Source organism: Pristiophorus japonicus, chromosome 1, assembly GCF_044704955.1.
Source record: "Pristiophorus japonicus isolate sPriJap1 chromosome 1, sPriJap1.hap1, whole genome shotgun sequence".
NCBI lineage: Eukaryota > Metazoa > Chordata > Chondrichthyes > Pristiophoridae > Pristiophorus > Pristiophorus japonicus.
Window position 1 is genome coordinate 513,609,568 of NC_091977.1, and position 11,222 is coordinate 513,620,789.

Below are 11,222 nucleotides of genomic sequence, written 5' to 3' on the forward strand. Positions count from 1 at the left end.
GGAGATAAATCATCGGGGCATTAAAAAAAAATGGTGGTTATTTCAAATTTTCTCAACACATTTATTTATTAGTTATCGAAATATCAGATGTGGGAATAAAGACTGTTGACTGACTGTGAACAATCATCCAATCGTGTAATGAGTTGATTCACTTTCCGATTATTGTAGGAGGGCAGTGCACCGTGATGATGGACGAGTCGGGCGACCAATGGCAGGAGTGTGGGGGCGGGGCAGTTAGAGGCAGGAGGTCATGTGATAAAATCTCCAGAAATTTGTCCGACCAAATTTGGTGATCCTAACGCCTTTTTCCTATCCTATCCAATATTTTTATCACTAATAAATGTATCCAAAGTAAAGGGGAAAATAAAAATCTATTTTTAATGCCCCTATGATTTTTATCCTGGGTTTTCTTTTCGTTCATGGGATGTGGGCATCGCTGGCCTCGAAGGTGGTGGTGAGCCGGCACCTTGAACCACTGCAGTCCGTGTGGTGAAGGTGCTCCCAGAGTGCTGTTAGGGAGGGAGTTCCAGGATTTTGATCCAGCGACGATGAAGGAACAGTGATATATTTCCAAGTCAGGACTTGGAGGGGAACTTGGAGTTGGTGGTGTTCCCATGCGCCTACTGCCCTTGTCCTTCTTGGTGGTTAAGTTCGGGGGTTAGGAAGGTGCTGCCAATGATGGGTTGATCGCAGCAGTGTCCTGAAGATAAATCTTAAATTACTGGAAACTCCAGGACCATCCTGTCAAGTTGGCAACAACAACTACTTGTATTTATATAGCGCCTTTAATGTAGTAAAACGTCCCAAGGCACTTCACAGGAATATTATGAGACAAGAAAATTGACACTGAGCCCCATAGGGAGATATTAGGGCAGCTTGGTCAAAGAAGTAGGTTTTAAGGAGCACCGGAAAGGAGGTAGAGAGACAGAGGGGCTTAGGGCAACAAAAGCATGGCCACCAGTGATTGAGCGAATACAATCAGGGATGCTCAAGAGGGCAGAATCCGTGTTGATGCTGCCCAACCCTATTATTGTTTACTAAGTGCCCGTTTACCACGTCCTGAATAGATTCTAGCATTTTCCCCCCTCCTGATGTCGGGGCAAGTTCCCTACTACTGATGTCTGGGTAAGGGAGCAGGAAGTGGATTTCATGGACAAGATGAGCTCGGAGAGGTCATGAGGGGAGCTCGGAGAGAAAGTGGGGAAAGATGTGAGGCTAGGGCAGGGGGTTCCTTGGAGGATGATTGGCCCCGTGGGCTAGGGGAAGGATGGGACGTGGAAAGACTGGTCTCAATCTTGGAGACAAAAGTCCATGAGCCCTAAAAGTAAATAATTTGCCCTGATTGTCACGTGGAGGTACACCGATTTTTTTAAAATTAGGTTTTATTTAGAATGTCCATATTTATTAGCGGACTGGGTGGTACAATGGATTCAAATATCATCCTCTCCCCTCAGACAGGAGTTTAAAACCCTCTCCTATCAGACAGTAAATGAAGTGAATTGATACCATTAGAGTAGAGGTCATTTGCAGCACGAAGCCATCTTAGTCTGGCACAGAAAAGCCATTTGGGGTTGATTGACATGAAAAAAGGAGGCGCCGCTTGGACATAACGATGGCTATTCTGCTGAGGCTGTATGATCTTATTGAATGGCGGAGCAGGCTCGAGGGGCATTATCTCACGTTTTGCTAAGCACGTGACATGATGTAATTTGCAATTCAATTATAAAATTCTGGGTCACCACCATTCTGTCAGATGTCTGAAGAGGCTGGAGGCCATTATCAGCGTCAAGCGCACCTAGCTACTGGGTAATGGTCCTCTTGGCTTAACAATATACCTGACTGGCAACTTCACATGATTTGCTGCTGCAGCAGTGACGTTTTCATAACGTGTTCACTGAGTAAGGAGGATCCGCTTGCAGTGCGAGATAATGGGCTGTAATATTCTGTGGCCGGGCATCTAATGGCATCTGCCTTTAGTTAGCATTGCCCTTGCATGTTTAGGTTGATATATTTGTTGATGGCAAGTTGCAGAAAGCACGATCTGATAACATCGCTGTGAGGGGAAACATTGCATCTGGGACCTGAGTGAACAGGGAAAGCAACTGTGTATCCCCTTAACCAATCAGATCGAAGGTCTGAAGGGTGTGTACATTAGAGCGGGTGAATTCGATGTCAAATCAGTTACCTAAAGAGAAATAAGAGTGGGAAAGAAAGACTATTAAAAGAATGAAAAGAGACAAAGGAAATGTAAACATTTTTATTTTTAAATTTAAATTTTACATTTTTGAAATCTTCAATTAAATGTTGAGGGAATTAGACTCCAGACTTGTAATCGTCAATTCTCTGTGCCAGAGAGGTTATTTGACAGTAATTTACACATCACATTCTTGAGAACATAAGAATTCTTCGGAAATGCCTCGGAGTCGAGGATAAGAATTAGGAGCAGGAGTATGCCATTTGGTCCCTCGAGCCTGTTCCGCCATTCAACGGGTCATGGCTGATCAACTTCACTTTCCTGCACTATCCCCACATCCCTTAATATTCAAAAATCTATCACTTTCTGACTTGAATATACTCAAAAGACTGAGCCTCCACAGCCCAGTGGGGTAGAGAATTCCAAAGATTCACCACCCTCTGAGTGAAGAGATTTCTCCTCATCTCAGTCCTAAATGGCCGACCCCTTATTCTGAGACTGTGACCCTTAATTCTAGACTCCCCAGCCCGAGGAACCATACTCCCTGTCTCTACCAGAGGGTACTTGGACCGGAAAGCACAAGACTTATCTTTCTGTGGTGAGCTTGGTTCAAATGCAGCAACTCCAGCCCATTCACTGCACTGCAATAGTGAGGCAGACAGCGAGACATCGTGTTTGTAAACTTGGACTGCAACTTTCGGATATTCGAGTTTAACCGTGCATCTTCCCCATGCCTGAAGTTGCTGTACCATTTGTGCATAACTGACGGCGAGCGCCATTAATTAGCCACTCCATTATTTTGACAGGAAATTCTGTGCCAGTATGTTTTACACCGATAATCACTGTGGCTTTTCTCCCATCTCGCACAGATTCCGTCCTTTATGATTGGCCAGGTGCGGAAGATGAATGAAAGCGAGAACAGAAGGCGGACAAAAGTGACGTGGCTGACTACTCCATTTTTTTTCCCTCCCGCCTTCAGGGGAAATGGCTCCCCCCCACCCGGTGCCTCTCCCCGAGGGCGCAACCGAAACCAGGAGCCCGCCTCGTGGGACGTCCCAGGGGTGAACTTGTGTCCTAACACTCTGGGGCACAATTTAAAGGTACACTCCAATGCCTTGCCATTGGCAGGCCAATGTTCTTCCTTCTTCTATCATAGAATCATAGAAACATACAGCAGCGAAGGAGGCCATTCGGCCCGCCAAGCCTGTGGTGATCTTTCAAAGAGCAGTCTTGCTTAGATCCACATCCCCACTTTTTGTCTGTAGCTGTGCAAGTTCTTTATCCTTAAATACCTGTCCAACTCCCTTTTTAAATTGATTTGTAGAATCGGCTTCCACCACCATTTAAGATTGTGGGGACGAAATTGGGCTCCTATGCCATTCGCGCCTCCCAGGGGCACAAATGTTTTTTTGGCTGGGAGGGAGTTGTTGGGAGGGGGGGTGTGGCTGCAGCCCGTTCCCACGAAATTGGCACGGCAGTTAGCGGAGGTGCAAAACCGGCCGCTCCGCCAGCGATTATGACATTTGGCGCTGACATCGTCCACTGTGGAAATTGCTCAGCCGCCGCAGGTGATGTCAGCGCCAGCCTCGAGGGTCGCAGGCCGCACTCCACTCGCGGGGGCGACAATTAAAGGAGGGGGTGCACGGCGCCATTGTTTTCTCGCGGCCAACGTACCGGTCCGGCCTTCCGTTCTTTATGTTGCGGGGTCCGTGCCGCGATGGTGCAGCTTTCTGTGCCACGGCACCCAGCATTCCCGGTAGTAGTGAAGGCCCCTCGCCACACTGCAGAGCTCACAGCGTGCCACCTCCCCTTTAACTGAGCGGCCGCGGAGCGCTGCAACATTCGCCGCTTACTGCCCCAGTTCCACCCCCGTGAAGAAGTGGAGCGGCCGACATTGCACCATCCATCCTCTGGGGGGGCGGGGAGGGGGGAGATAACTCCATTTTCGCTGCTGGGACGGGACTTCTGCGCCAGAGTGATACCAAATTTCGACCCCAGAGTTTTCCAGATCCCGACAGCTCTGAGTGAAAACATTTCTCCCCACCTCCTCTAGATCTTTTACCAATGATTTTAAATCTATGATCTCTGGTTATTGGCCCACTCAGCAGAGGGAACAGCCTTTCTCTCTCTACTCTATCAAAACCCCTCCTCATCTCTCAAACCTCTATTAGGTCACCTCTAAACCATCTCTGTTCCAAAGAGACCATTCCTAACTTTTCCAACCTCTCCTCATAACTGAAATTCCTCATCCCTGGTGACATCCCGGTAAACCACCTCTCTGCCATTCCTAAGGCGTTTGTATCTTTCCTGAAGCGTGGTGCCCAGAGTTGTCCACAATACTCCAGCTTGTGGCCTAACCAGTGATTTATAAAGTGCTAGCATCTCTTTGCTTTTATATTCTATGACTATTAGTTTAAGACAAAGCTGGCTTTTTCGTAGTTAAGTAAATATAACCAGCATACAACTTTTGAGTGAATGCTGTCTGTTTATATCAAGGACACAAGCAGTCCTTATTTGAGAAAATAGCCGTGTATGAAATTTAAACAATTTTTATTTTTTCCTTTTACAGTCAGACATACCAGAGGGTGTTATCCGTGTTTATGCCCCTCAGCTATCGAAGGTTTCCATGGCCATTCAGCTGGATAATGAGACAAAAGCAAGTGATATTCTGGCTCGGTTTCACTGTGAAAACAGGTGAGTTCATGGAGGGGGAAAAAGAATCAATGTTGTTGTGAATGAAGTTTGGGAAACCTTAAATAACCGGGTGAAACTATTTCCCAGTTTATGTGGCACTAAAGGAGGATTGCTGCACACATGCCGGAGGCAGATAAGGAATAACCCACACCATTTGCATAACAGGAAATATTCAGCTCCTGAACAGTCCACACATTGTCATTTGTTATGACATGAATTCATAGAATTTAGACCAAGTATTTTACTGGTTCTAGGCACCTGGTGACTCAAACACTCTCCTGCATGTTTCCCAAGCAGGAAATTGTACCTATTCAATTTCTGTATCGTTCGATTAGTAAAGATATGTGCTAGTTCTCCTGATTGCACAGCTACCAGTGATGAGCCCTATTGCTGCGGAGCTGAGCTCTGTTCGACATGGTCTGTACTGAGCGAGCTGAACTCAATAGGGCCATTGCGATTAGTGTCAACGAGCTGGGCTAGCGATGGGGGAAAATCCCCAGAGTTCCAATGATTCCCGCTCTACGGGCACATAGCTAACGATGTTTAAGTGCGCATATGAAGAATGACCACATTGGATAAGTTCTCATCCTTGTTTTCAAATCCCTCCATGGCCTCGCCATTCCCTATCCTCCATAAGCCCCTTCAGCCCCACAATCCCCCGAGATTTCTGAACTCCAATTCTCATCTCTTGAGCATCCCCGAGTTTCATCGCTCCACTCTGTCTTCGTATCTTCAACTGCAAAGGTCCTAAGCTCTGGAATTCCCTCCCTAAACCCCTCTGCCTCTCTTTCCTCCTTTTAAGACGTTCCTTAAAACCTACCTCTTTGACCAATCTGTCCTACTTTCTCCTTAAGTAGGTTTAAAGGCACTATATAAATGCAAGCTGTTGTTATTGCCAGTGCTCATAGCAATCTCACTCAGTGGGAGTGAGGGTTTTCAGGTTAGGAGGACAGAAGAATAATCAAGAATTCTCAAAAGAAAATGCTTACATTTAAGGAATTTAGAAATACAACATAAAGGGAAAGTTGGGCAGGGAGACTGATCCTTTCCTGTACATGAAATGGTGACTAAGGCAACACCTTTGTCTGTATCTGCAAAAATCCTACAGGTTGATAAACAAAATCACCAGCTAATCTGTTTAGGCGATGTTGGGTGAAGAATACATTTTGATCAGGGCACCAGGAAGGCTCCTCTGAGTCATTAAATTTTCTTTAAATGCAAATTAAATGAAAGACTTGCATTTATATAACGCCTTTCACAACCATCGGATGTCCAAAAGCATTTACAGCCAATGAAGTACTTTTGAGTGTAGTCACTGTTGTAATGTAGGAAACACAGCAGCCAATTTGCGCATGGCAAACTCCCACAAACAGCAATGTGGTGATGACCCGATAATCTGTTTTTTTTGTAATGTTGATTTGAGGGATAAATATTGGATAAACATCGGCCAGGACACCGGGGTGAACTCCCCTGCTCTTCTTCGAAATAGTGCAGTGGGATCTTTTTCGTCCACCTGAGAGCAGACAGGGCCTCAGTTTAACGTCTCATCTGAAAGACGGCACCTCCGACAGTGCAGCACTCACTCAGCACTGCACTGGAGTGTTGGCCTAGATTTATGTGCTCAAGTCTCTGGAATGTGACTTGAACCCACAACCTTCTGACTCCGAAGCTGGGGGGGAAAAAAAGGAAATAGTTTCATGCTTGTTAACAGAACTGAATGACCTGCAGCAAATTTCAAGTCAGGTTGATGTTTGATAAACGCAACAGTCACGAAAGACAGTGAATGATTGAATAGTTCTCACCTCTTAACACATTCTAAATTAAGTGATGTTTTTCTTTGAACCTTCACAGCACGAGTTCTGCAGTGGCCCTTAATGGACAGAGCCATTACTTGTTTGAAATCGGTGGAAACATAGGTATGTTTTTTTAAAGTTACTATCCTATGAAACGTATGAGAGGACACCTTGTTGAATAATCTGATCTTAGATTTCTTGATTGTGTGAATTGCTATCAGGGTCATTTCTAGCTTTAGTTCATTAGCTTTTCTTGGCTCAATACTCCTGTGAAGCACTGTGGGACATTTCACTACGTTAAAGGTGCTATATAAACACATTGTTGTTGCAGTTACTCAAAAAAAAAAAAATAGCTCTGGAAAATGACCTTTTTGTTTCCTTTGCTTTGTGAAGTCCCCTGCTGGCTCAGTCAGTAAAGCAACTCCTTGCTGCAGTACTGTGCCTCACAGACCAGCAGGTGTGCTGGTTGATCTTGGCCAGTTGTGGAACGACAATTAGCCTCTGTCCCCAGACTAGGCAGCAAAGATAGGCCCGAAAACAATCCACTTCTCAGTGACTCCTGCCGGCCGGGTATGCGAGCTAACCTGGCAATCTGACCTGGCCGCGATGGCCTGCACTATTGGATAGCGACCTGCTGAAGCTCACGGTAGAGGGTCATAGTCAAAGACAGAAAGGAAAGGAAACAACTTGCATTTATATAGCACCTTTTTACAACCTCATGACATCACAAAGTGCTTTACAACCAATGAAGTACTTTTAACCGGGGGTACTTAAACACAAGTTAGATCTTTTACCCGGCTGGCCAGTGCGAAAGTTGGTCTTGTGGCTGCTACCAATGGATTGGAATTTATGGTACTATTCCAGCTCCATGAATTCTCTGTTTTTTTACACTTCATTGTTGGAGTCCATTATTAAAGAAGCAGTAGCAGGACATTTGGAAAAGCAAAATTCGGTCAGGCAGAGTCAGCATGGATTTATGAAGGGGAAGTCATGTTTAACAAATTTGCTGGAATTCTTTGAGGATGTAACGAACAGGGTGGATAAAGGGGAACCAGTGGATGTGGTGTATTTGGATTTCCAGAAGGCATTTGACAAGGTGCCACATAAAAGGTTACTGCACAAGATAAAAGTTCACGGGGTTGGGGGTAATATATTAGCATGGATAGAGGATTGGCTAACTAACAGAAAACAGAGAGTCGGGATAAATGGTTCATTCTCTGGTTGGCAACCAGTAACTAGTGGGGTGCTGCAGGGATCAGTGCTGGGACCCCAACTATTTACAATCTATATAAACTACTTGGAAAAAGGTACTGAGTGTAACGTAGCCAAGTTTGTTGACGGTATGACGATACAAAGATGGGAGGAAAAGCAATGTGTGAGGAGGACACAAAATCTGCAAAAGGAGATAGACAGGCTAAGTGAGTGGGCAAAAATTTGACAGATGGAATATAATGTTGGAAAGTGTGAGGTCATGCACTTTGGCAGAAAAAAAAATCAAAGAGCAAGTTATTATTTAAATGGAGAAAGATTGCAAAGTGTCGCAGTACAGCGGGACCTGGGGTACTCGTGCATGAAACACAAAAGGATAGTATGCAGGTACAGCAAGTGATCAGGAAGGCCAATGGTATCTTGGCCTTTATTGCAAAGGGGATGGAGTATAAAAGCAAGGAAGTCTTGCTACAGCTATATAAGGTATTGATGAGGCCACACCTGGAATACTGCGTGCAGTTTTGGTTTCCATATTTATGAAAGGATATACTTGCTTTGGAGGCAGTTCAGAGAAGGTTCACTAGGTTGATTCCAGGGATGAGGGGGTTGACATGAGAAAGTTGAGTAGGTTGGGCCTCTACTCATTGGAATTCAAAAGAATGAGAGGTGATCTTAACAAAACTTATAAGATTATGGGGGGCTTGACAAGGTGGATGCAGAGAGGATGTTTCCACTGATGGGGGAGACTAGAACTAGAGGGCATGATCTTAGAATAAGGGGCCGCCCATTTAAAACAGAGATGAGGAGAAATTTCTTCTGAGGGTTGTTAATCTGTGGAATTTGCTGCCTCAGCTACGGAAACTGGGACATTGAAATAATTTAAGACAGAAATGGCAGTTTCTTAAACGGTAAGGGGATAAGGGGTTATGGGGAATGGGTGGGAAAGTGGAGCTGAGTCCATGATCAGATCAGCCATGATCTTATTAAATGACGGAGCAGGCTCGAGGGGCCGTATGGCCTACTCCTGCTCTTATTTCTTACGTGATTATTTACATTGTGCTTTTTCTTTGCAGGAGAGCGCTGTCTGGATCTCAACACATATATTCTAGACTTGTACCATTTAAATCCCAATGCAACATGGGTCATTAAACCCAGAACACTGTGAGATTACTTGCTGCGGAGTGATGGGCCATAAAACAATCTAGAAACAGTCCTGGTGAATATAACGGCAGGGACCCCTGAGAACAGTGGATATTTTATAGTGGAGCCTTTGTGTCTGAGGCTTTGAGCTGTTGATCAGAGTTACCTGCAGAGTTCTGCTTTGAAAGGTGACCATTTTTGCGGGGGAGGAGGGAAGGGGGTTCGCCCTCCTACCCGTCGAGCTAACCAGTTTCGTGCAGAGTGTTCTCCTTCAGCAGGAATTCGGAGCGCTAACGAACGTCTTGACCATTTTAAACATTTTTCTCTTTCTACGCACGAGCCACCTCAGAAGGTTGGAGTCGGCAGAAGGTTTTTGCGTGACCTAAAACAGCTCGTAATAAACTCATCTGGTGCTGTTTTAACAGTCAATCCGCCAGCCAGAAACATTAAGGACACGCTCTTGACGGAATGTGCATTTTAAACCATTATGTTTTTTTGAGTAGACCACACAATTGGAGAAACAACAGTTGCACCAACGACATACTTTTGGTTATTTTGCTGGTCGGTGGGGGCGGGGAAATTGTGTTTTGTTGAGTTTATGAACTTAGCCAAAGAATAAACGAGGAGGACGTTTTTTTTTTTAAATAAGCCATTCTAGTGCGAATGGAATCTATGCCAAATTCCGTGTATCCGATCAGACGGGAAGTTGTTGCACAGAGAGGAGGGTTGCTGCACCTGCACTAGCACGGAATTCCTGTTGGAACGTGACCCCGGGCTCACTTACACATCTGCCTGGAATTTTGTTTTGTAGCAGGCTGAAGGCCAGACTTTCTCATTGTGTTCTCGAGGAGTCTGTGTACATACAGAATGATGTACTGTGGCCACTGCATCCAAACAAGGTCTCGGATCCACTGGAAACAAAACTCTGTTACGCTTTTTAAAAAAAAATAAAATAAAATACACAGGAAGCTGATCAACAGGATGGAGGAAGGAGTGAGCCATTTTTGGTTTTGGAACTTAATCTCGATGGGACAGCGCATGTTGATTGTGAACAATTGATTTTTTTTATTGCAGTTCAATATCTCCCATGCCTAGAGGAAACCTTCTCTTGTTGCGTTGCTTCCTCGTTAGCAGAAAGTGAGTCAACGCGTGAAAATATAGCTTTGCCCTCTTCTGATAAAACATCACTGTGCACACCCTATAATGTTGTCGATGCAGTTGGGTTGCAGATCAGCCATTGAATGTCTTGATGGCTAAATGGCCGCTTCCCATTCCTATAATTAGTCCACGTGTGAGCATGTTTGATTGTTCAGGCGAGCTCAGTATGTGCTTTTAGTATATGGGCTTGGGAGTTGACCAACACGGCAGTGCTGTTTAAAATGCTGGTTGCTTCACAAGAAAGGAGGTGGGAAGGATTTGGAATCTCGCCCTGTCTTGTGAAGATTGTCCATTTTTGGGGGGGGTGGGGGGCTGGCTGTGGGGAGGGAGCTAGAATGACTTTCATCTTTTCTTCCCGCCCTGGGAAAATGTGGGATTGTTTGCTACTTATTCAATTTTAGAGGTAGCAGTCAAAGTTTGGCAGCCCAGCCTTCATTGTTATGTTGGTCAGCACATATCAATTAGATAAGAACATATCCAGTAAATAGCCTGACACTTATCAGAGGAAAGTTTTGGGAAAAAAAGTTCTGCATTTTGCATGTTCCAATGCCAGAAAGTGAATTAGACTACACCTCTGACATCTCTTCCTGTTTACATTGAACATGCAGCAGAGAAACAGGCCATTTGGCCCAGCTGGGCCATGTCGGTGTTTATGCTCCACACGAGCCTCCTCCCACCCTGCTTCATCTCACCCTATCAGCATATCCTTCTGTTTGATCAGTGCAGTCTATATTAGTTTCAGTGGGTAGCACACTTGCCTCAAAGTTAGAAGGTTGGGGTTCAAGTCCCATTCCAGGGACTTGAGCACAACAATCTAGGTTGATACCTCAATATAGTGCTGAGGAAGTGCTGCACTGTTAGAGGTGCCGTCTTTCGCATGAGACATCAAACCGAGGCCCCGTCTGCCTCTTCAGGTGGATATAAAAGATCCCGCGCCACTATTTTGAAGAAGAGCAGGGCAGTTATTCCCGGTGTCCTTGCCAATATTTATCCCTCGACATCACAAAAAAACAGATAATCAGGTCATTATCGCA

At 45.1% G+C, this 11,222-nt stretch overlaps 1 protein-coding gene across 1 annotated transcript in view; it reads left to right on the plus strand.

Moving 5' to 3' along the window:
* Window positions 1-10,409, plus strand: part of arhgap28 (Rho GTPase activating protein 28) — an 83,853-nt gene extending 73,444 nt beyond the window's left edge. The window contains exons 12-15 of the mRNA XM_070876982.1: window positions 3,064-3,294; window positions 4,764-4,888; window positions 6,740-6,804; window positions 8,964-10,409. Of these exons, the coding sequence (XP_070733083.1) occupies window positions 3,064-3,294; window positions 4,764-4,888; window positions 6,740-6,804; window positions 8,964-9,055 (513 nt within the window). The 3' untranslated portion in view covers window positions 9,056-10,409. The remainder of the gene's footprint in view (window positions 1-3,063; window positions 3,295-4,763; window positions 4,889-6,739; window positions 6,805-8,963) is intronic.
* Window positions 10,410-11,222: the final 813 nt, after the last annotated feature.